General features: G+C 43.8%; 1 protein-coding gene across 1 annotated transcript; it reads left to right on the top strand.

Annotated features, from left to right (window-relative positions):
- The first annotated feature begins 650 nt into the window (after positions 1-650).
- Positions 651-25864, top strand: ABHD10 (abhydrolase domain containing 10, depalmitoylase). The gene is made up of 5 exons (XM_044287455.1): positions 651-808; positions 17340-17523; positions 19710-19821; positions 22354-22491; positions 25228-25864. Exons 1-5 carry the CDS (start codon positions 709-711, stop codon positions 25567-25569), a joined length of 876 nt encoding a protein of 291 aa, XP_044143390.1. The 5' UTR covers positions 651-708; the 3' UTR covers positions 25570-25864.
- Positions 25865-26589: the final 725 nt, after the last annotated feature.

Below are 26589 nucleotides of genomic sequence, written 5' to 3'. Positions count from 1 at the left end.
TTCAAATTAGTGTCTGTCTGCCCACTTTGATGCCAGTTTTCATGCCCAGAACTTGTTTGGGCCAGGCTGACGTCTACTGTACCTATTGCCTGGCATCACCCTCTGTGTGCTGGCAGTGTGAGATTATTCTTTAAATCTCACTTTTTTGTGCCCACTTTTATGCCAATCATTTGTATTTTAATGCCGATTTCAACTGATTTACTTTTTCTATTACTTGGGATATAATTCATCAAAAAAGAAAAAATACTAATAATGTGAGTAAGAAACTGACGAATAAGAAACCACACATGTGCACTGCCAGCGGCTCCAGGCGTTGTATCCCCACCTGACACTAAAAGAGCTGATGAGGGTATACTCACTGTACATATAACAATAAAGGGTATAGCTGATGTACCTGGCACCAGCCTGGAGAGTATACCATCAGCTCTTGTACAAACCTGACTCTAGTCTCTCCAGCGCCACCTATAGGATGGACCGGAAGTTTTCTATGCTGTGAAAAGAGTGGTCCTTAATGGGTTAAAAATGGAACCGGATTAGTGGAGCAGATGCCCATAGGGAGGGAGTCTGCTGCCAGTCACGTGATCCTGGGAGGCTGGCCCCGCCATGTCAAGTGCTACTAGTCACCGTGACCGAGGGAGAGGCCATGTAGCGGGCTTCCGCGTACGTCAGGGTGGGCGGGGCTTGTCGGTGCGCTAGGCACGAGAAAATATGGCGTCTAGAGCGTTGGGCGGACATCGCACATGGGTACCGCGGCTGTGCAGGCACGGAGCGGCCATCCTGCAGCCCAAAGTCCCGGCACGTGCTCCAGGTGAGAGTGCGCCACCAGCGGCCGCCGCAGGAGGTGCACTGCTGATACCTGGGTATAGACCTGCAGCCCCGGAAGGGAGTAACGGAGTCCGGTGATTTTACCTTTCTGCCCTTTAGTAAGGCAAAGGTTTACATATGAGCGGGGTAAACCCTGTGTCCTGTTTCCTATAGGCAGTGGTGATAGCTGGGGCTTGTTATTGGGGCAGACAGAAGACAGACAGCTCAGTAAGCTCTGCACTATATATCTCTCTCTCTATCTATCTATATATATATATCTCTCTATCTATCTATCTATCTATCTATATATATATATATATATATATATATATATATATATATATATCACACATTTACTCTCTGACAGCACAGTAATCGCTACACACAGACACACATTAGAAAAAAATGGTGGCACCAATGAGCAAACAATATAGTGGGTGCTATGTCCAGGGGTATAGCTCCTTATCCAATAAAATAGTCAAAGAAACGGACAGCACATCCAGTAGAAAATACGTGCTGGTTTAGTCACCCATTGTTTCGGCTCATACACAGAGCCTTTCTCATAGAGAATACACTGAGCCCCTTGGAATAAAGAAGTGATCATTACCTGCCACATCCCGGACCGCTGCTCTGGTGTTTACCAGCTGCTGCAGTCATGTCACATCGACAGCAGGTGCCCGCTGCAGCCAAGCACTTATCTCTTTGGTTTACCAGTGATTATCAGATATCGTCGACATGACCTCATCTGGGACAACCAAAATGGCGGCATGGGATCTGCCAGGTAAGTAATGATCACTTATTTATTGCAGGTGTAGTAGAATGCCAGAGAAGGGGTAAAAAAAAGTACATATAGACTCAACAGTGAGTCAGTACCTCCCGATTCTTACATTTCCCTACATCTCTGAGCTAATTTCCTGATACACCCCCACACAAACTCTCCGACCCTCACAAGACCTCCTTCTCTCCTCTTATCCCCTCTTCCCACAATCGCCTCCAAGATTTCTCCCGTGCATCCCCCATACTCTGGAACCTTCAAAAGAAACCTGAAAACCCACCTCTTCAGACAAGCCTATAACCAGTGACCCTGCTGCCTGTATACTGCCATGACCAACTTCACCCGCACCTACTGTGTCCTTCTCCCATACCATGTAGCCTGTAAGCCCTCACGGGCAGAGCCCTCTCTCCTGTACCAGTCTGTAACTCGTCTTGTTCATGCTTAGTGCAATTGTCTGTATCATGTATGTGCACCACTTATCATATGTACAGCGCTATGGAATGAATGGCGCTTTAATAATAAATAATAATTTCCTGCATACATTAGGGTGTTGGGGTATGTTCACACACGGCATGTAAAACTATTACATATAGGACTAAATGTCAGCTGGATCTACAACCCCAATTCCAAAAGTTGTGACGCTGTGTAAGGCTACTTTCACACTGGCGTTTCTGGGTCCGCTTGTCAGATCCGTTTCAAGGCTCTCATAAGCGGTCCAAAACGGATCAGTTTAGCCCCAATGCATTCTGAATGGATAAGGATCCGTTTAGAATGCATCAGTTTGGCTGCGTTTGAACTCCGTTCCGCTTTTGAGGCAGGCACCAAAACGCAGCATTTTGATGTCCGCCTGACGATGCAGAGCCAAACTGATTCGTCCTGACTTACAATGTAAGTCAATAGGGACTGATCCATTTTCACTGACACAATATGGTGCAATTTAAAACTGATCCATCCCCCATTGACTTTCAATGTAAGTCAGGACAGATCTGTTTTGACTTAGACTTTTTTAAATGAATAATGCAAACGGGTCCGTTATTAACGGATACAAGCATTTGCATTATCGCAGCGGATCCGTCTGTGCAGATACCAGACGAATCCGCACCGTACACCAGTGTGAAAGTAGCCTTAGATGTAAATAAAACAGAATTCAATGACTTGCAAAGCTCAGACCCACATTTTATTCACAGTAGATCACAGAGAACCTATCGGATGCGGAAAGTGAGACATTTCACAATTTCATGAAAAATCATTAACTCGTTTAGAATTTGGCAGCAACGAATCTCAAAAAGGCAGGCCGCGTCTACCATTGAGTAGTATCCCCTCTTCTGTTAAAGAGTCTGCAAACGTCTGGGAAGTGAGGAAATTAATTGCTGGAGTTTTGAGAGAAGACTGATGGAGGATTCTAGCTGCTCTACAGTTCTGGGTGTTCTCCATTGGTGAATGCTCTGGAGTGTAGGCAGGCTAGTTCAACACCCGGACTCTTCTGCAAAGCCATGCTGATGGGTGCAGTATGTAGTTTAGCATTGTTTTGCTGAAATATGCAAGGCTGCTATCTGGATGGGAGCATATGTTCTAAAACCTCTACATGCTGTTCAGCATTGATAGTGCATTTCCAGATGTGTAAGCTGCCCACACCATAGGCACTAATGAAGCTCCGTACCCTAAGAGATGCAGGCTTTTCCAATTGTATGCTGATAACCAGCTGGATGGTCCCTCTCCTCTTGAGTCTCTAGTACAGGCATCCTCAAACTGACGCCCTCCAGCTGTTGCAAAACTACAACTCCCAGCATGCCCGAACAGCCTACAGGTATCAGCCTACAGCAGGGCATTGTGGGAGTTGTAGTTTTACAACAGCTGGAGGGCCGCAGTTTGAGGATGCCTGCTCTAGTACATGGTGTTCGTGGTTTCCCAAAATGATTCATCTGACCACAGAACAGTTTTTTCATTTTGTCTCAGTCCATTTTAAATGACGTTTGGCCTAGACAAGATGGCTGCGGTTCTGGACCGTGTTTATATATGGCTTCTTCTTTACATGATACAGCTTTAACTTGCATTTGTGGTGTTGCACGGCAAACTGTGTTCACAGACAATGATTTCTAGAAGTGTTCCTGAGCCTATGCAGTGATTTCCAGTACAGAATCATGCCTTTTTTTAATGCAGTACCTCCTGAGGGCCCGTAGATCAAGAGCATTCAATATTGGCTTGTACACATGGATTTCTACAGAAATCTTTTGATGATATGTCCAGTAAATGTGGGATATTCAGTCTTTGCAATTTTAAGTGGAGGAACATTTTTGTGAAATTGTTCCACAATTTTTAGATGCAGCTTTTCGCAGATTAGTGGACTTCTGCCCATCTTTCACAGTTCCGGTTCAAATTCTGGTAGCCTGTTCTGGCATAAATGCCGGGCAGTTGGCCAGACAAAAAATACTGCATGCAGCAGTATTTGTCTGTCGAAAACCGGCATTTTTTACTGGAAAACTGCCAGATCCCATTATAGTCAATGGCAATCTGGTGGATGGTAGAATCTGGCAGTGCCGGATCTGGTAGACTCTGGCAAGCTGTTCCCTGCCGGATCTGGCAACTGTGAATTTTCCCTTTGCTTCTGGGAGCCTCTGCCTCTCTATCGTGCTCTTTTTATACTAAGTCATATGACCTAGTACCAAACTGCTCCCCCAGCTGTTTATTTACCAGTACTAGGGATCGACCGATTATCGCAGTTACCAATATTATCGGCTGATATTCATGATTTTCAAAGTTATCAGTATCGGCATCTAACCTTTGCCGATAATGCGTCCAGCGCGCTATTACAGAGCATGAGCTCATGTTCCCAAAGCGGCACAGGGGAGAGTGAGTCACTCTCTCCCTCCCCCTGTGCCACACTGCCAATGAGGAGAGACGGCAGGAGGAGGGGCAGGCGCACTGGGCCACCAATGAAAGTTATTGTCAAATACAGGAGGCGGTGCCCAGCCTATATGACAGGGAGCTGCGATCAGCGGTAGTTAATCCCCCCAGGTGCCGCTGATCGCAGCTCCCTGTCAGTGGCAGGGTGCCGGCTATGTGATTCTGCGCTGACACACCTGCCTCCTGTATTAAACGTTAATTATGACTGGTGGTGCAGTGCGTCCTCCCCAGTATTAAAAACATTGGAGTAGTGTGCCCCACCCCAGTATTTAAATGGCAGTGGCCACAGGGTCCCCTCCTCTTCATTGGTGGCAGTGGCAGCTTCTGATCGGAGCCCCAGCAGTGTAATCCTGGGGCTCCGATCGGTTACCATGGGAGCCAGGGCGCTACTGAAGCCCTCGCTGCCATGGTAATCTCCCTTCTGCTGTGTGTACTATGCACAGGGCAGCAGGGAGAGTGTTAAGTCCTATTCACCCTAAGGCCTCATGCACACGACCGTATTTTTTAACGTCCCGCAAAACATGGTTCCGTTGTACCGTGATCCGTGCCCGTTTTTTCTTCCGTGGGTCTGCCGTGATTTTTGGAGGATCCACGGACATGAAAAATGAAATAAAATTCTAAGTCAAGTTTGCCATTGAAATGATAGGAAAAAACGGACACGGATCACGGACACGGATCACGGACACGGATGACAATCTTGGGTGCATCCGTGATTTTCACGGACCCATTGACTTGAATGGGCCCGTGAACCGTTGGCCGTGAAAAAAATAGGACAGGTCCTATTTTTTTCACGGCCTAGAAACACAGGTCACGGGCACGGTGTAAAAACGGTGCACAAGCCGAGTTTTCAACGGCCCCATTGAAAGTCAATGGAGCCGCAGAAAAAAACGGAAAACGGCACAACGGCCACGGGTGCACACAACGGTCGTGTGCATGAGGCCTAATAGAGATCTATCAGGGTGAATAGGACAAGTAATCAAAAAATCCCAGGTTCTACCCCTAAGGGGGGAAATAGTTCTGAAAAAAAATAATAAAGTATAAATCACCCCCTTTCCCAATTTTACATATGTTTGTTTATTGTTTATATATTTTATATCACATATTGCCAAGTCCAAACTATTAAAAAAAATCTGTGATGAACGCTGTAACATACATTATTATTTTTTTTATTTATTTTTTATTTTTTAATATGAACTTATACCGATATTTTGTGATTGGCTATTGGCCTGAAAGTTCACAGGTTATCTGTATCAGCTCTAAAAAAATCAATATCGGTCGATCCCTAACCAGTACCACTTACTTTTCCAGCCTTTTGCTGCCCATCCCAACTTTCTTGAGATGCATTGCTGCCATCAAGTTCTAAATGAGGTAAAATGTCTGACTTTCAATATCTGATATGTGTTCTTTGATCTACTATGAATGAAATATGGGTCTATGAGATTTAAAAATCATTGCATTCTGTTATCTACATTTATTTACACTTAACTACACAGCGTCCCAATTGTTTTGTAGTTGAGGTTGTATATTTATACAAAGACAGTGGGCTTTCTAGCACCACTGTGTGGGCTTTGTCATATATTGTGCTGACATCTATACCTTTTAATTATTGCCATTTCTACTTCTATCTCAGTTTCCTGAGGAAAAAAATGCTGCATCCTTAATCCCTTCAAGACAAAGCTAGTTTTTACCTTCAGGACCCTGCCATTTTTCACATTTCTGGCAAGGCCATTTTTTAGCAAATCTGCCATTTTTAGCAAATCTGACGTGTCCCTTTATGTGGTAATAACTTTAAAATGCTTTTACTTATCCAGGCCATTCTGAGCCTGTTTTCTCATCACATATTATACTTCATGACAATGGTAAAATTGAGTCAAAAAAAATCATTTTTATTTATAAAAAATATACCAAATTTACCAAATTTTGAACAATTTGTAAATTTCCACATTTAAATTTCTCTACTTTTATAATAGACAGTATTGCCTCCAAAAATAGTTATTTTTTTTAAATCAGATCATTTTTATTGTACGAAAATACAACAATGCGGCATTGTTACAAAAATACGCATATCAAGTCCCACAATGTGACATATAAATTAACACCACTGATGATTATGAGACAGCAAGCAGCCATATAATGACAGTGTAACCGCAACATACCCTTCCCACCCCCCCCACCCCTCCCAACTCCCACTTCAGCACTCAATGGACCTCACCTTTTAATCAGCTCTATACCTCCAACGCCCCCACAATTTCTCAAATTTTTGCGGACATCCTCTCTTCTTAAACACCATTTTCTCATATGCTAGCATCGTGTTTACTTTCCTTCTAAATTCCTCAATAACTGGAGGGCTTGATTGAATCCAGTGTAGGGCAATCAACTTTCTTGCCACATACAATAGTCTACTCGCTACAATTCTGTCAGTCCCCTCTTCCCCAATATCTGCCACATATCCCAAGACACACACTTTTGGTTCCCTAGGTATCCGCAGTGAGAAGATATCCTGAATCATTGCCAACACATCTGACCAGAAGCCATCTAGTTGTGAACATTGCCACAGCATATGCAGTAGATCCGCCGATTCTGCCTGACATCTTGGACACTTTGCATCTGCTCTGATGCCAATGCGGTGTAAAAAGACTGGTGTTTTATAGACTCTGTGAATAATGAAAAGTTGAGACAACTTCCCACCTTCACTTAAAGATATTGTTGGTATGGCTTCTAATATATCCTCCCACTGCTCCTGAGATATCTCCCCTATATCTTTTTCCCACCCCTTCATTCTAGAAAGAGGAAACGCTTCCAGATATTTATTCAGTAACATTTGGTATATCAATGAAATAATCCCTTTTTTATCCCCTTTCTCCACTATTAAACCTAAAGCTGCGTCTTTATGTATCCTGGTATTGTCGTTCCTACACATTTCAGTAAATGCGTGCCTTATCTGTAAAAACTGGTAAAAGCAATGCTTGGGTATACCGTACTCCTCCTGTAATTTATCAAACGTTTTTAATCCCTCCTTCTCCATTATATCCCCAAATTTGGTCACACCCCTATCCCGCCAATGTTTGGTAAATCCTCTGAGATGTAAGAATTCAGGTACATTGCGATTATTCCATAAAGGTGTAAGTACTGTAGTACCAACTGCACCCCTCAACTGTTTAACCTTTTCCCAAACCTTCCTCATCAAATTCACCAAATGCGACCGGGTATCTACAAAGGAAATTCCTGCCCCTTCCAATATCCACAATAGCTCCTTACCCCCCAATGCATGCTTCAATATTTGCCCTGTCATGTCCGTCGTGTCACTATTCATCCATCCCCTAAAGTGCTGACTTTGTGCCGCCAAGTAGTATAACCATGGATTAGGCACCGCCAGACCCCCTGCCTCTTTTGAATACTGCAAGGTCTCCAATTTAATTCTAGATTGGCCTTTTTTCCATATCAGGTCCCTAAATATAGAATTGATTTTCCGAAATCGATCAAGTGGTATCCATGTTGGGGCATTGTGTAGTATATACAACAATTGGGGCATCATAACCATCTTGATCAGATTAACCCTACCTATCACTGATAAAAACAGTTTGCACCAAGCCTTGGAGCGAATCCTAAACTTTGTTAGCATTGGGGACAGATTTAGCTCCACAAAGTCTGTCAGTTTGGGTGATATGTTAATCCCTAAGTATTTAATAGTTTTAACACAGGGGATATTGTTTAACGCAGCTATTGTCGAGGATGCCTGTCCGTCTAAGAACATAAGAGCCGATTTGTGCCAATTTATAGTCAGGCCTGATAACCCTCCAAAGCGACCAAGCAGCGTCATAGTCTCGGCCAGGGATGTCGACGTGTCTCCCAGAAACAACAAGGTGTCATCAGCGTACATGGCCACCTTATTGTGCACAGGACCATATTTAAATCCCACTATCGCTTGTGAGCACCTGATCGCAGCCGCAAGGGGCTCAATTGCAAGCGCGAACAACAAAGGAGACAGTGGACATCCCTGCCGTGTCCCCCTAAACAGCTTGAAGCTTGATGACAATTCTCCGTTTACTCTAATACGCGCCCTTGGTGCCGAGTATAGCGTTTGTGCCCACTTAATAAAGCATTCCCCAAAACCCATCGTCCGCAGCGTACACCATAGATATCCCCATTCTATACTATCAAACGCCTTGGCCGCGTCTAGTGATAAAATCGCCCTGTCACCCTCATTATCAGCCGTACACTGTATACTAGCAAAGACTCTTCTTATGTTAATAGAAGTGGATTTTTGGGGCATGAAGCCAGTCTGATCAGGGTGCACTATTGTCAGTATTACCTTTGATAATCTCATCGCCAAAACTTTGGCCAGTATTTTAACGTCCGCCGCTAGCAGTGAGATGGGCCTATAAGAGTCAGGGAACTTGGGGTCCTTTCCTGGTTTAGGCAGTACCACTATAAGAGCATCTTGCATTGTGTCTGGAAGAGTACCCGCTTCTAAGGCCTGCTGGAGAACCTTTAATAACTCCGGAAGTAAAACATCCCTAAATTTCTTGTAAATCTCCGCAGGGAGCCCATCTGAGCCCGGAGCCTTGTCATTTGCCATGGAACCTAGTGCTACCTCTAGTTCCTCCAAACTAATAGGAGCATCTAGCATTAAACTATTCTCAGACGACAACTTAGGGAGGTCAATGTCATGCAGGAAATCCATCATCTCCGACTCCACACATCTAGTCTTGGATGTGTAAAGCTCGGAGTAGAAGTCCTCCATAACCTCTAGAATTTCCCCAGTAGTCCGCTTACTCTGACCCTGCACATTAACTAATTCTGTTATACACGTCGAACCCTGTTGATTTTTTGACATAATCGAGAGTAGATGCCCTACACTTTCCCCTTCTGCAAAAAACTGCTGTTTGTAGAACTGTCTCTTCCTATCTGCCACCTGAAGCAAATGACATCTCAGGTCTTCCTGTACTAGCTTTAAATTCCGGCTCGTTACCTCTGACGGATCTAATACATATGCCACTTCCGCATCCTTGACAGCTGCATGCATACGAACATCAGTCTCCCTGGAGCGAGATTTATGCCTGTTAATCTGTTGAATTAGTACCCCTCGCAGAAACCCCTTCATGGCATCCCAAACTACGTGCAAAGGGGCCGTACCCGTGTTGAAAGAAAAATACTCCCTCAATGCCCCTTTCACATCATCCAACTCTCCCAGCGTCTGCAACCAAAAGGCATTACATTTCCACAATCTGGATCCCAGTCTAGCGTCCCTTACTAAAGCTAACTCTATTTTAAGAGGAGAGTGGTCTGAGAGAGATCTGGAGAGATACTCTGTGGAGTGAACCAGAGGAAACGCAGCTGCATTAATCAAGGCTAAGTCTATTCTCGATAATGATGCAAAAGTGGAGGAATTACAAGAATAACTGCGAGACCCTGGGTGTTGTATCCTCCAGATGTCCAACAGTCCCACCTCTGTCATTATATTATTCAGAGGAGACACTCTTTGACACCTACCAACATCATGCACTCTGCATCTGTCCATTCGCTCATCCGGGACATTATTGAAATCCCCAATTATCAACCAAGGGACACTAGAATATTGCGCTAAGATATCTAATATTTTCCTCAAAGGGACCACTGAAAATGGAGGAGGAAAGTAAACTGATACCAGGACCATGCGTACCCCATCTATTTCGCAGAATACACATATAAACCTGCCCTCTTCATCTACATATTCCTGTAAACATAAAAAACGTATACTCCTATGGACCATTATGCTCACTCCCCTGGAATGTGAGGAGAACACCGCGTGCGACGAAAAGCCTGCCCAGGCCTTACTCACAGTGTGCAGTGATTGTTTAGTCAAATGAGTTTCCTGCAAGCAGTATATAGCCGGGTGGAACCGCATCATATAACCAAACACACTTTGACGTTTTGTCGCATCAGCTAGTCCCCGCACATTCCAGCTAATTATTTTAGTCATTGGAGCCATTGACAGTTATGTTCCTAGCAATATGCCACACATTTATTTGAGCATGTAATTTCCCTAACGTTTCTCCTCGCCTCCACCGCCATTTAGTGCTGAAGTATGAGAACCCCTCCCTTCCCCCCCCCCATTAACTCCCCAATGTAACAACAGGAAAATTGATTCCATATACATAACAACATTTCCCACCCTAGATGGGCAGCTATAGTAACCGCTGCCTAGCTTGCAATACGGCATAGTCTAGCACCGTGTTAACTCCATACAGGCCAGAGTCCTTAGTAAGGTGAAGCACGCTGCTCGCGCTCCTGCAATCAAAGTGACTTCGTCACCAGACGAATAACTGAAAATGAACAGTAAAACTAAACATAGTCCGCACTCCTAGATACCAGAGTTCTCACTCCCATGTTATCAAAAAAGCACAGTAGATAAGGAAAGAATTGCTTCCAAGCCTCACGGGAAAAACAAAACGAGGCCTGCCAGAAGACTGTCCACCCCCTATCAAATGCGGGATCCCGGCCCGCAAGATAACCAGGAGTGCAAACAAAAGAGAAAAAAGGGGGATTTCTCTGGGGGACAACGTTACCACCAGCATTGTCCTCTTCAAGTGTCCGGTTCTTTATGCTTCAGACGCTTTTCATGTAGATCCAGCCACTTTAGCGCGTCCTCCGGGTTTTCAAAGAAATGAGTGGCTCCCATGGCCGCCACCCTCAGTTTCGCTGGGAACAACATAGAGTATGGTACTTGGAGGTTCCTCAGCCTCCGCTTGATATCCAGGAAACGCGCCCTGCGCTTCTGAACTTCGGAAGAGTAGTCCGGGTATATTGAGATCGTCGCTCCATTAATGGATAGCTCCGGAAGGTCACGCGCTTTTTTCAAAATAGTGTCTCTGTCTTTGTAGTGCAAGATCTTGGCTAAGATCGGACGTGGGGGCCTCCCCGGAGGAAGCGGTCTAGTGGGCACTCTGTGCGCTCTTTCCACAGCATATAATGGAGACAGCCCTTTATCTTGAAAGTTTTCCAGCAGCCACTTTTCAATAAAATCAGTGGAGTTAGCTCCCTCAGCTTTTTCAGGGATACCCACTATTCTAATATTGTTGCGCCGCGACCTATTTTCAAGGTCGTCCGTTTTAGCAAACAGTTGTGCAATGTCCCGTCCAGACGTCTTGGCAGCCATTTTAAGGGGTGTCATTTCATCCTCCAGGCCAGACACTCTTTTTTCCACCTCAGTGGTTCTTTCAGAGATCTTATGCAGGTCATTTCTGATAATCACCAAATCCTCTCTAAGCCCCCCCACTTGCAATGTCAGGGACTTGAGGGTGCTGCTGCACTGTGTCACTGCTTTCATGACATCCTGGAGTGTTGGCTCTTTATCATGAGGCACTTTTCCCCCCTCAGCTGCATGGCCCTGCTTGCCCGATCTCACTGAAGCCCGGGCTCCCTCCAGACCGCTCTCCCCCTCCACTGAGGAGTCCCCCTCCCCTTCTGAAGATACCTCTGCCTCCTCACAGTCTTTCAGACCCGCTCGCGCTGCTCCCGAATCGCGGGCATATTTGCTGAGCCGCGCCGCTACTTTCCGGCTCATCTCCTCCTGCGGGTCCTCTCCCTCATCCTCATCGGCGCCATATTGCTGCCGTTCCTCCCGCTCCTCTCTCAAACTCATCCGGCTCCCTCTTGACATTTTCGCAGATTTCTGCGAACTCCGGACCATATTCTCCACCTCCAGGCAGCTTTTTCACCACAGCAGGAGTACGGTAAGTGTCCCGGTGACTATATATCAGGATAACCGGCAGGAGCTCTTCACATGTGCGCCTTACTCCATGCCGCGCTAGGCCACGCCCCCCAAAAATAGTTATTACTTTACATTCCCCATATGTCTACATCATGTTTGGATCATTTTGTGAATGTAATTTTATTTTTTGGGGACGTTAGAAGGCTTAGAAGTTTAGAAGCAAATATTGAAATTTTTCAGAAAATTTCCCAAACCCACTTTTTAAGAATAAGTTCAGGTCTGAAGTCACTTTTTGAAGCTTACATAATAGAAACCACCCAAAAATGACCCCATTTTAGAAACTACACCCCTCAAGGTATTCAAAACTGATTTTACAAGCTTTAACCCTTTAGGTGTTCCACAAGAATTAAGGGAAAATGGATTTGAAATTTAAGATTTTCCATTATTTCCAGTAACAAAGCAAGGGTTAACAGCCAAACAAAACTCAATATTTATTACCCTGATTCTGTAGTTTACAGAAACACCCCATTTGTCATTGTAAACTGCTGTAAGGGAACACGGCAGGGCGCAGAAGGAAAGGAATGCCATATGGTTTTTGGAGTGGAGGGACATGTCACATTTGAAGACCCACTTATGCACCCCTAGAGTAGAAACTCAAAAAAAGACCCCGTTTTGGAAATTAATGGATAAGGTGGCAGTTTTGTTGGTACTACTTTAGGGTACATATGATTTTTGGTTGCTCTATATTACACTTTTTGTGAGGCAAGGTAACAAAAAATAGCTGTTTTGGCACCATTTTTATTTTTTGTTATTTACAATGTTCATCTGACAGGTGTTAGATCATGTGGTATTTTTATAGAGCAGGTTGTTACGGACGCAACAATACCAAATATTTGGTTGTTTGTTTTACATAAAGCATTATATATATATATATATATATATATATATATATATATATATATATATATATATATATATAAAATTATTCTTATTTTTTATTTAGTGTCTCCATATTCTGAAAGCCATTTTTTATTTTTGCGACTGTCTTTTATGTAGGATCTCATTTTTTGCGGTGTGAGATGACAGTTTTATTGGTACACCTTTTGGAGTGTGTATGACTTTTTGATCTTCTTATTACACTTTTTGTATATAAGGTGACAAACAATGGCTTTTTTTACGGTGTTCAACTGAGGGGTTAAATCATATATTTTTATAGATCAGGTCGTTACAGACGTGGTAATACCTAATATGTCTACTTATTTAAAATTAACGTTTTATACACTAATATTTTTGAAACAAACAAAAAAAAAATCATGTTTTAGAGTCTCTATAGTCTGAGAGCCATAGTTTTTTATTTTTTGGGCGATTGTTTTAGGTCGGGGCTTATTTTTTGCGGGTGTGGCGACGGTTAGACTGGTAATATTTTTTGGGGGGGCACACGCCTTTTTGATTGCTTTGTGTTGCACTTTTAGTGATGTAAGGTGACAAATTTTCTACTTTTCTTTTTTTTCCCTATTTTTTACAATATTTTTTTACTTTATTTTGGTAAAAGGACGAATTTTTTTTTTTTTTTTTTTTTTTTACTTGAAACTTACTTTTTTTATAATTTTTTTTTTTTTTTTTTTTTTTTTTTACTATTTATATTTGTCCCACTGTGGGACTTCATCTTTTAAGGGTTTGATCCCTGTTTCAATTCAGTACAATACATTCTGTATTGTACTGAATTGAATGGTCAGCGTCTCTGACAGTTGCCTAGGAGACCCAGCACTCAGGCTGTATCTCCTGGCTTCTGTAGGCTAGCAGCTCCGATGCATGTGTAAGGGAATGGGGCTGCCATGGCAACCATTGACCCCTTGCCAGCATGGGGGGGGGGGGTGATGGAGTCAGAGCTAGCTCCCTCCCTCTGTATACCCCACACATGCCGCTGTCAGCGCTGACTGCCACACGTGAAAGGGTTAATCCGCCGGCATAACCGCACACACTGATGCCGGCGGATGCAGCAGGGACCCGGCTGTCAGTAACAGCTGGGCTTCTGGTGCGGATCGGACGGGTGCAGCGCCTGCCCCCGCCCGATCCCATCCCATCACGTACATGCACGTGAGGATGCGGCAAGGAGCCACATTCGCTCCTGTACATGTACGTGATAATGTGGGAAGGGGTTAAAGGGGCATTCCAGCTATATATTGGAAAGGGGATAACAATTAGATTGGTGGGGGTCCTACTGCTGGGGCCCTCACCAGTAACAAGAACGGGGTCCCCGTGGAGCCACCCTGAAATGAATGTCTGACCACCGCCTGAAATACTTAAGGTTGAAAATAGGCCCTGTTTTTAAGGAGTTAAAATGTTCATTCACTGTTGATAATTATTGGTTTTAACGTGGTTGTGTAACCTGAATAGCTTAGTAAATATGTGTTGGAGCCCAAAGGTACCTTCACTGGAGAGTTGACGAGCTTAGCTTCCTATAATGATAGTTAGCCAGCCTTCATCAGATTACTACGCAATACCTGGTATAAATATTAGCACTTCCAAGAATTGCAAATCGCTGGAACAAGCGCTGAAGGCCTTGTTCAAATTTGAGCTCTGAGGCTGGATTATAAGGCAGGATTCGCACACTGCTTTTGGCCAATGTCACATGAGTGTATCCAGTCCAGGAAAGGCTCTCCATGTAATGGCTGTATTTATTGAGCACTACTCCTCTGACGTGAACGCACAGCATCATAATGATTTATGATTCTGTGTGTTCCTCCCTGACTGCTGGTCTATTGTACTGTACTCTAAGCATTATGTGAGTACAGTACAATAGACCTATGGTCAAACCAGGAATTCACAGCATCATAAATCATTACAATGCTGTGAGTTCACGTCAGACGAGCAGTGTCCAGTCCATAAAATGTAGCCATCATGGAGCATGTTTCCCATAGTGAATACTCTTATGTGACATTCGCATTTAGGTCCATATTTTGTGCCTCTGATTTTCCTTGCCTGAAGACAAACGGGGCAGGGAAAATCTACAAAGCGGACTTTTCTGCCCTTGTATACATTTTTTTATACTTTGTCTCTGAAATGCCAGTGTTTCAGTGTAAAACATAGCTCTCTAGCTTCAGGCAGCTTGAAATAGACCGATTCACTTTAAAAATGGCTTAAAAGTGTGGAACCTAAGGTAATTTAACAGGAATTTCTTTTTTCCCCCCCCCAATATATATATTCTGTTTTTGGAACGCACCTTTCAAGCACAACTGCCTCATGACAGTAAAGTCCAGACTAGATGGTGATGCCAACTCAACTAAAGCTTTCGAAAAAGTTGAGTCATCAGATTGTTGGCAAGGACGCATGACAGTATTTAATGCAGATTCAGTGCATCAGCAATTCCGCATGACTTGGCTTTAGTCAACTGGTCACATTGAAGGCCAGGTATTAAATGACGACGTGTCTCAGCCTCGCCTTCCTGTCTTCAGGCCTCCTCTGTACTGCCAACACTGGCCTCCTTCCAGTTTATGATGAAGTGTTCTGCGATCGTACGTGTGACTCCTTAAAGATAGCCATGTCATTATCCCATGAATTTATTCTCCCATAGGTTGTATTATTGCAGTCATCTGGGGATGGCAAACCTCAGCATGACCTCCTTGACCATCCTGAAGCTTCAGCAAATGTTGCTCGCTTTGTGTTGTGATTACTTAATAAAACAGCCGTATTATTCTGCCAGTATGTGACAAAGCCTTCATTGTGCCCGTGGCAACACTGTGTCCCAGATCTGTGTGCTTGATATTTTTAGTTGATGTATTCCTCACTCAAACAGCAAAGTAAACCTAGCATTATATAATGACTAATGTAAACATTCTCAGATTTTAGGGATGCCTGACAGAATCGCTAGAATCAGGATAGCATCCAACTGGAAATGTCATTAGGACATGTTACATCCAGTGCTGGAAAATATTTTACTGATACAGATTTTAACTTATACAGAACGCAATACATACTGTGAATGTAAACCTTTCAGATCCAGTCAGTAAAATAAAAAGATAATTCCTTGAATAGGACTTCAGTGTGGGATCAGTGGTGGTCTGACCGGAGGACCCCACAAATCAGCAGAATAAAAAAACTGCCTTGTATTTTATTTCATAAATGTAAAACCCAGAAAACATTATTTAAAAGGGATTTTCTTGGGAGAAGCCATTAAAAAAAGGGTTAAAAATAAAAAGTAATCCATACCCTCACAGACCCTCAGCCATTGCTACTGCCCCATGACTTATCTTGCTGGAAGTGTCAGGAAAGACCCACTCAGCCAATCGCAGACTGTAACAGTGATTTGCCTGAGCCAGTGATGGGCGGTGGGGGGGGGGGGCCCTGTCTGGTGTCTTGAGGAGAGCAGCAATGGCTGTGAGGATGAGTGTGGCTTTTTCATTTATTTATATTTGCATTTTTTTTGTTAACCCTTTGTGGCCATTTAAAAAAACAACAAAAAAATAAATAAAAATAATCCCTTAAAGGGAACCTGTCACCGGGATTTTGGGTATAGAGCTGAGGACATGTGTTGCTAGATGGCAGCTAGCACATCCACAATAACCAGTCCCCATAGCTCTTTGCGCTTTTATTGTGTAAAAAAACCCCGATTTGATACATATGCAAATTACCCTGAGATGCGTGCTGTCCCTGACTCCTCTCACATACAGGACTCATCTCAGGTTAATTTGCATATGTATAAAATAGTTTTTTTTTTTTTTTTTTACACAATAAAAGCACACAGAGCTACGGGGACTGGGTATTGCGGATGTGCTAGCAGCCATCTAGCAACCCATGTCCTCAGCTCTATACCCAAAATCCTGGTGACAGGTTCCCTTTAAATGTCTTGTCCTTGGTTCCTGGTCATGTGAAGAAACACATGTTGCATTGAAAACCTAGAATGTTATGGCTGGGTTTTAAGTGCCCTGAGCAGCGGGTGGACAGGACCATTGCTGTGCAAGGAAAGATTGTGAAGGAGCTGCAGCATTTAACAAGCCATGCTTCCCTTTCATTCTGAGTATCATGGAGGTTCCACCAGTTGTACCACCTGATAACTTGATGGCGTAACCTATGGATGTGTCATTACTTCTAATGCTAGAAAAGCTCTTCCGAACATTAGGATATTTTTACTTACCGTATGTATTTCCCTTTGTTTCTTCTAAGCTTACAGGCTTAAGTCCTCTATACAGTACCTAACACGGAAAGATTTACCAAAGTTGGCTTACCAGAAACTAAAAGGCAAAAGTCCTGGAGTCATTTTCTTACCTGGCTTTGCATCCGATATGAATGCTCAGAAAGCCGTGGCCCTCGAAGACTTCTGCAAATCTCTTGGACACTCGTTTATACGGTAAATTAGATGGTGTTTTTTTGTCTTACAAAATTCTGGCTCCTTTTCAAAGTATCTCTTGATGGTTTTTCAGGTGTTTCCATTTCTCTATAGGGGGAAAAAAACGCCATTAACAAAACACTAGTAAACACACTGTTTGCAACAAACTCTCTTAAAAAAAAAAAATGCCCCAAAGGCATCACACATCTGTAGAGCTTCTTACAAGGGAGACCGCCAGGAACTGTACTGTCCCTGTAACAAGGACAGATTTTTAGCCTTCGAAAGTAAATTGTGAAGTTTCACATTCAGTAACTAAAGAATGGACCTTGAAATTCATACAAAAAAAAAAAAGACTTGTGTATCATTTTTTTTTTGTTCCTGAGTGATATTTCCTAATTGCTTTTTTTCCTCGTAGTCTACAAAGCTTTTGTGACTAAGACAGTGATATTTTGAAATATATCTATTTAATAAAATGGGCGAATTTGCATCTTTTCATTCACAGTAAAGTGACAAGAAAACAACATATGAATCAAAATTGATGTGTACAGCTGGAAGGTCTTCTAAGGCCCCTTTCAGACAAGCAAGTTTTCCGCGTGGGTGCAGTGCGTGACGTGAACGCATAGCACCAGCACTGAATCCTGACCCATACATTTCAATGGGGCTGTGCACATGAGTGTTGTTTTTCCACACATCACTTCTGCGTTGCGTAAAAATCGCAACATATTCTATATTATGCATTTTTCACACAAAGCTGGCCCCATAGAAGTGAATGGGGCTATGTGAAAAACGCATCACATCCACAAACAAGGGCGGATGCGATGGGTTTTTCACTGATTGCAAAGAGATGTTTGTAAACATTCAGTTTTCTATCACGCGTGTGAAAAAAAACGCATCAATGCGCATTTCACCCGCGCAATAAAAACTGAACAACTAAACGCAATTGCAAACAAAACTGACTGAACTCTCTTGCGAAATGGTGTGAGTTTTCCTGAACGCATCCGGACCTCATCCGTATTTGTCTGCAAGGGGCCTAAGAGTTCTAAATGGTGGCATTTCAGTTGGGTCTCAAGTTATGAAGTTACCCTGCTAGAGTCCTCTGTGGGTAAGAACAACATCAAGTGAGAGACTCTGGTAGACCCCAGAACGTGGGATTTATTTCAAATTTCTTTTACATAATTGAAGAACATGGGAACATACTGAAAGGAACAAGGTGAGCGCTTCCATCAGTATATACTAGACTTTGAATGCTCCTACAGAAGACTATATAATCATAAATCTCGAAAAATGACTCTCCTAAATCTTTTATGATCACTTTAGTAGATCGTTTTTTTCCTGACATTTTATGGATGAATAGGTGCAAATTCACCAGTTTTATGTCATTTTCAAATTGTCACTGTCCTGGTATTACAAGCAACACGGATGTCCTTGCTGCCTATTTACTAACTTTGAGGTATTTGCTATGCCATTTCCTTCCTTGTGAGTCTGCGTCAGGTTATCGCCTAGCTTGGCCTGGTTAATTTAGGAGGGGGCTGTTATTACTTCACCTCCTTGAAGTCCAGGCTGTTCTGGTTGCTAGAGATGATGTATGCTATATGCAATTGTTTCTGGATTCTTAGGGCTCATGCACACACCATGTGCAGTCTGGGAAACACAGCCTGTGTGTCGATCACATCTCCTGCACCGACGGCTGCTCATCTGACCTGAACTCCTGTCAGACCAAGGGTCTGTTGTACTGTACTCACATCATCATGCATGTGTCCTTCTTATCTTGTTCTGTCAGTATATCCTAGGACCCGTGGTCCTGCAGTCTTTCACTGCTGTCAGCATTGAAGTTTGTTGTTTATTTTCCTGTGATTCTGTTATTACTTGTTTGATGGGTTTAGTTTCTGGATTAGCCTTGGTTGTCTTGCTGGGTTGTATTTCAGAACAGGGTCAGTTCACTGTTATTCATCCACTCTAAACCTGTATGCCATTGCCATACTCCATCTCCTTTACCCTTGCTTATGCGCATTCACTTCTATTGGTGAGTTTATTTCAGCATATTGTCTGCCGGTGTTGATATATGCTTGAATCTATGTTCTTGTAACTGTCCAGTTGTTGTGCAGTTTAGTCCTACTCAAAGTCATGGAGGTACAGTATCTGTGGACCAAGAGCCAGTTTTTATTTACTGGAAGAGGAGCACCACTGAACGCCTTTTATGTTTTCAGGTTTGATTACACTGGATGTGGAAACTCAGAGGGAAACATAAAAGAGTGCACCATTGGGAAATGGAAGAAAGATGTACTTTCAATTCTGGATGATGTGTCTGAAGGGCCACAGGTAAGTTTTCCATAGCTTAGGCATTCCTCTTATGACATTATTTAATGGTTATTACTAGTAAACAAAATATTTTACATGTACACTGTAAATGTCCTCGATGACCCCTCCCTATGAAAAATTGCATTGAACATGATCTTCTAGAGGGATGGTCCTCTCAAACAACTGGACTATAGTCTAGATCTGTTCTGAACCTTTTTGCGCCAAGTACCTTGTAGTGACAGGAAGCTCGAACCAAGACCCTCAAGGAAGCTAAGAGTGATAAATGCTAACAAAATAAGTCTATTCTCACGTTGCGGTCAAAGGCCTGTTGTAAGCCACTGCCAACAGTTCCTTCAGATTTAACAGAAAGAATAGCACAGCATACAGTTCCGATCTTCCTGTCAAAATGACAGACACCACATTAGGACCCAATATGGAAGACTGTTACTATGTAAATTACATTCCGCACTACCAAACATACAGGAGAGTGCAGCACTACATACCATACTTGCATCCAGTGGAATCTCCTCAGATACATAATTACTTTCCTCATCTTCTCCATTCGGACCAAACTGCCATGATGATGATTTATTTTATTTTTTTCAGCCATGTCTCATCTCTCTCACACAGACCTCTTTAGGTTTCTGCTTTTTCATCATTCTCCCCACCTCCTCAATACTCCATCCTGCCACCCTCTATACTGTGCCTCCTGTGCTCCCCAATACTATACTGCAGAAACAGATAGTATCTGTGTGGAGGGACTATTACCACAAAGATAGTATCTCCTTCAGTAATTACCACCACATAGTAACTTCAAAAATAATTGCACCCTGCAAATAGTGACCAAGTCATGGTAATAATGTCCTCTGTTGTTCCCCAGAAGAAATAATGCCCTCATAGAGCCCATGATAGTAGTAATGTCCCCCAGTATTAATAAAGTGCGTTATAATGCTCCCATGAGTAATAACTAGTACCTCGAGTAGTTGTAGAGCCCACCATAATGGCTCCATAAGTAACAATGCCTATCTAGTGCCCCAGTAGTAATAAAACCTACCATGGAGGCCAAGTAGTAATAAAACCCACTTGGTGCCCTCGGTAGTAGATAGCCCTAGTAGAACTAATGCCCTCTAAAATGACCCCCTGAGTAGCAATAAAGCCCCCATAGTATGCCCCAAAGTAATAATGCCAGTCTATATTGCCCTCAGTAGTACTATATCTATTATCTATAATATCCCCTGTAGTAATAAAGCGCCCATAATGTGGCCCAGTAGAAAAATACCTTCTTATAGTGCTGCCATTAGAAATAAGCCCCCATAAACTATCCCAGTAGAAAACTTTTGTAGTGGACATTATAGTACTAATGTCCCCATAGTGCCCCTCCCCTCCATAGTGGCCCAAAAGCATGTGCTGCACCAAGATGCCAAAGCAAGATAACAAACTCAATAATTGACTCGATGACGCTGTCTGCAATGTGACACAGGACACGGGCCTCTTGCAGCCCGACCCTAGTAGTCGCAGTCATGGTGGCCTAGTGCCTGTGGCCTATGAGGGTGAACTACGACTGATGTGCCCTGAGCTTCCTAAGGATGGCGAGAGGGTCTATAGTTAAGCTGTTGAACTTGAACTGCTTCAGCACTGCAATACTTTATAGGAAAATGTAATTAAAGAGGACCTTTCACTTGTATAAACTATGTGAACTGAGTATGCTGCCATATAGAGCGGTGCCCGGGGATCTCACTGCACTTACTATTATCCCCGGGCGCCGCTCCGTTCTCCCGTCATAGGCTCCGGTACCTTTGCTTCTTAAGTTATAGTAGGCGGGTCTTCCCTTGTCCTGTGGGCGTCTCCTTCTCCTCGGCTGCAGCGCTGGCCAATCGCAGCGCACAGCCTGGGAGTTTTTTTTCTCCCAGGCTGTGAGCTGTGCGCTGCGATTGGCCAGCGCTGCAGCCTAGGAGAAGGAGACGCCCACAGGACAAGGGAAGACCCGCCTACTATAACTTAAGAAGCAAAGGTACCAGAGCCTATGACGGGAGAACGGAGCGGCGCCCGGGGATAATAGTAAGTGCAGTGAGATCCCCGGGCGCCGCTCTATATGGCAGCATACTCCGTTCACATAGCTTATACAAGTGAAAGGTCCTCTTTAAATGAAAAATATTAACAAATATGCAGTTGGTCTATTTATGTGGTCAGCATGGAATTTCAGACTGCAGTAGTCTACCATTTTTCACTACACTGACAAACATTTGTGAAAAGCTGATGACAGAGAACATACCACCCTGCATAGAAATATAGGCCAGCATTTACTAAGCCTGATGTACGTTACGTCAGTGCTAGTGAAAGAGATCGCTGAAGTGACTTACAGCCTGAAAATAAACCTTATGCCTGCTTTTTGGAACAGATTATGTCAAAAATGGGTGTAATCTGCTTAATTAATGGCAATGGTGCGTAAAAACAATTGATTAAAATCGGATCCGGTTTGGACATGGGTCGCTGTTCTGTATATATTTTGGTTTCAGCAGCCCTCGTTTCTAACCTGTTTGTATGTTCTTCCAGATATTAGTTGGATCAAGCATGGGAGGGTGGCTTATGCTTCTTGCTACTATTGCTCGGCCAGAGAAGATTGCAGCTCTTGTTGGCGTTGCCCCTGCTGCAGACCATTTTGTTACAGTATTTAACCAGCTTCCACTAGAGGTACATATGCCCAAGTGATACGTTTATAGAAAATTCTAGCAAAAATGCAGCTCGATATGTGTAAAGGGGTTAGCTCATCTGAGACTGTCCCTTTTATGGTGCAGGTGCTGCTCCTGTTACCAAAGGCAAACAGCTGATGAATGGCTGTCCATGTAATATGCAGAATTATTTCAGGTCTGTTGAGGATTTTCTTCATTCAGGCCCGTGAAAAAAAAAAAAACACTTTCTAAGCCTATTTATCCACTCACTTTTCTAAAAATACTTTTTAATACATTAATAATGATATTTAAAATCAATTATGAACGAACTGTCAGTTCAGAGAAAAACCTGAAATAAATGTTCCTGCCATATATGTAAATGAACCTTAGATGAGTCCTGTTTCCTCCATGTTTCAGAGATGAGTCCAGTGTTCTCTGACTCTGAGCCCAGCACCGCCCCGCATCCTCCGAATCTCCTCCTTGCTCCCCGACGTCACAAAGCTAGAGCGCCGTAATCTCACGATTAACCAGCTAGCGCATGCGCAGTTCGTTCCCTGGGGCTGATGCCAGCACAGGCAAGGAACACTATGCCGACACTGCGCATGTGCTAGCTTGCGCATTGCGAGATTACGGCACTCTAGTTTTGTGACGTTGGGGAGCAAGGAGGAGATTCGGAGTTTGCGAGGCGGTGCTGGGCTCCGGAAACGTTAGTAACAGCCCCTTGGGGTTCTTGCCTCATTTACATATATACAATCTTTTTTTGACACCATAAAAGCACACAGAGCTATGGGGACTGGATATTGCAGATGTGCTAGTGGTGATCTAGCAACCCATGTCCTCGGCTCTATACACAAAATCCCGGTGACCATTTCCCTTTAAAGAGGACCTTTCACCGATCCTGACATTGTGAACTAAGTATACAGACATGTAGAGCGGCGCCCGGGGATCTCACTGCACTTACTGTTATCCCTGGGCGCCACTCCGTTCTCCCGCTATGCCCTCTGGTATCTCCGGCCACTAAGTTATAGTAGGCGGAGATTTCAGTCACTAAGTTATGGTAGGCGGAGTCTGCTCTAGAGCTGGCCAATCGCAGCACAGAGCTCACAGCCTGGGAGGTTATTTTCTCCCATGCTGTGAGCTTTGCAATGTGATTGGCCAGAGCTACAGAAGAACAAGGGCAGACTCCGCCTACCATAACTTTGTGACCGGAGATACCGGAGGGCATAGCAGGAGAACGGAGCGCCGCCCAGTGATAATAGTAAGTGCAGTGAGATCCCCGCGCGCCACTCTCCATGTCTGTATACTCAGTTCACAGTGTCATAATCGGTGAAAGGTCCTCTTTAAAGGGAGTCTTTCACCTAATCTGAGCGTTTTAGACCGCTCAGATCAGGTTATAGACTCTTTAACCCTCATTACGATCATACCTGTCTCTTATCTGTCCCTCGCCCAGATAATGAAAATAACACTTTTTAAACGTATGCAAATTACCTTCTGAAGGTGCCCAGGGGCGGCGTTACTGGGCGATGTGCCCAGAAAAACACACCTCCAGCCGGCGGACGTCACGAGCGGCACCAGAGGACGGCGGGCTGGGAACTGGCCCGCACCTGAGCACTGCTCTGCCCATTATGGGCAGATGAACAGCTTTTCATATTGCGCATGCGCCGGCCAACTAAAGACAGCCGGCCGGCGCATGCACAATATGAAAAGCTGTTCATCTGCCATAATGGGCAGAGCAGTGCGCAGGTGCGGGCCAGTTCCCAGCCCGCCGTCGTCTGGTGCCGCTCGTGACGTCCGCCGGCTGGAGGTGTGTTTTTCTGGGCACATCGCCCAGTAACGCCGCCCCTGGGCACCTTCAGAAGGTAATTTGCATACGTTTAAAAAGTGTTATTTTCATTATCTGGGCGAGGGACAGATAAGAGACAGGTATGATCGTAATGAGGGTTAAAGAGTCTATAACCTGATCTGAGCGGTATAAAACGCTCAGATTAGGTGAAAGACTCCCTTTAAAGAGGACCTTTCACTAGAATAAAGCATCTAAACTAACTATACAGACATGTAGAGCAGCGCCCAGGGATCTCCCTGTACTTACTATTATACCTGGGCGCCGCTCCGTTCTCCCGGTATAGCCTCCGGTATCTTCATAGTTGGGCTCCACCCAGTGGAACCTGCCGGCGTCTCCTTCACCCAGGCTGTAGCGCTGGCCAATCACAGCGCTCAGCTCATAGCCTGAGAGAGAGAAAAGCCTATGAGCTGAGCGCTGCGATTGGCCAGCGCTACAGCATGGGAGAATGAGACGCCGGCAGGTTCAACTGGGTGGAGCCTAACTATGAAGATACCGGAGGCTATACCGGGAGAACGGAGCGGCGCCCAGGTATAACAGTAAGTGCAGGGAGATCCCTGGGCGCTGCTCTACATGTCTGTATAGTTAGTTTAGATGTTTCATTCTAGTGAAAGGTCCTCTTTAAAATCATATACTTCCGCCTGCCTTCCCCCAGCGCTTCACTGGTACCATGCTGGTCTTTGTACATCCCGACCTCCTGTGATGATATGATGCCCCCAACAGGATAGTCCTTACAGAAGGTCTGTTTTTACAGGCGAGTATTCTGTTTTGTTTTTGGGTGGTTTCTGCAGATTAAATGTGCAAGCAAATTTGCACTGAAATCTGCATGATCCATCCTAGTCATCCCTGTGGAAACTCTCTGCAGCAGTTTGTAATAGTCCATCAACATATACAGTAAGCATTTCTTTCTATTTCCAGGAAAAGAAAGCAGCTGAGGAGAAAGGTGAATGGAAACTTACCTCAAAATACAGTGAAGAAGGCTTTTATACTTTACCGTATTCTTTTATCAAAGAAGCTGAAAACCACTGCTTGTTAAATAGCCCAATACCCATAACTTCTCCTATCCGACTCATTCACGGCATGAAAGATGAAGAAGTGCCATGGCATGTGTCCATGCAGATTGCAGACCGGGCACTCAGCTCCGATGTAGATGTCATTCTCCGCAAACATGGCCTGCATCGGATGAGTGAAAAAGAGGACATGAAACTCCTCGTGTACACGATTGATGATTTAATTGATAAACTCACCACTTTAGGGTAACCGACAATGGTCTGCAGATTACCACACCGCTTTCCCTACATTTGGGGCTCCGTTTGAGCACAGCATAGTAGATGACTGCACATGTAATGGCTGCAAATAGTTGTTTACGTGAAAGAGACCTCTATTACTATCCACTTCAGTATTTCCCATGTCGTTTTATATTTCCTAAATATATCCTTTTCTACTTCCCACAGCAAATGTGAATAACTTTCTCACTGTACAGGACTGGATTCACTAGTGAAAACACTATGGCATGTAATATATGCAGAGCAATAAAGTATATGTATAAACCTCACCTTCTGCAGGTAGAATGTCCCTTTGATGTGCTGATATAAATGCACCTATCGTTCTCTTGATTTCCCGTTCCGGATACGGCATTATAACGATTTATAATGCTGCGTCTCTCTGTACGACCTTGCATCTGCTGAATTGTACTGACATAATGCTGTCAGTATAAGTAAGGTCATGCAGAGACGTACAGCATTATAAATCGGTATAATGTGGTGCGTTCCTCTGAAACGAGTAGTGTCCATAACGGGAAATCACGCTCACACACGGAATATATTTTCCGCAATGGACACACTTTTCTGAAAGAGGCCATGGTATGGAAGAGACTGCACAAGTGATGCAGCCTTGCCATGTAGGAAGGAAAAGGAATATCCAGCAACCAGATGGAGTCTGTATAACCTTTATTCCAATTATTAAAAAAAACACATTTGGTGCAAAAGATGCTGGATGCTGGTGATATTGGTGAGGTGGATACTGTTTCGTAGCCTTGCCATGTGCACGCTGCGAAGTATAGAATTGTGTGGCTGAAAGCATGCAACAGTGTTCTTACTTAAAAGAATATTGTAATCTTTATTCTATATTTTGTACTGGCTATATTGCACTTAATATATTACCACTATACAGTATATTAGTTGCTGACTTGCTGGAATATAGCCTTATAGTTTCACATCTATTGGTGTAAATGTAAGGCTACTTTCACACTGGCATTTTGGCTTTCTGTTTCCGAGATCT

The sequence above is a fragment of the Bufo gargarizans genome, chromosome 3 (assembly GCF_014858855.1).
Source record: "Bufo gargarizans isolate SCDJY-AF-19 chromosome 3, ASM1485885v1, whole genome shotgun sequence".
NCBI classification, from domain to species: Eukaryota; Metazoa; Chordata; class Amphibia; order Anura; family Bufonidae; genus Bufo; species Bufo gargarizans.
Note: the sequence above shows the minus strand (reverse complement) of the source record. Positions and strands in the feature narration are given on the sequence as shown.

Coding starts and splice junctions, on each gene's coding strand:
- ABHD10 (XM_044287455.1), top strand. CDS start 709: ATGGCGTCTAGAGCGTTGGGCGGACATCGCACATGGGTACCGCGGCTG. Junction 809..17,339: donor AGTCCCGGCACGTGCTCCAG/GTGAGAGTGCGC, acceptor GTTTCTTCTAAG/CTTACAGGCTTAAGTCCTCT. Junction 19,822..22,353: donor ATGTGTCTGAAGGGCCACAG/GTAAGTTTTCCA, acceptor ATGTTCTTCCAG/ATATTAGTTGGATCAAGCAT.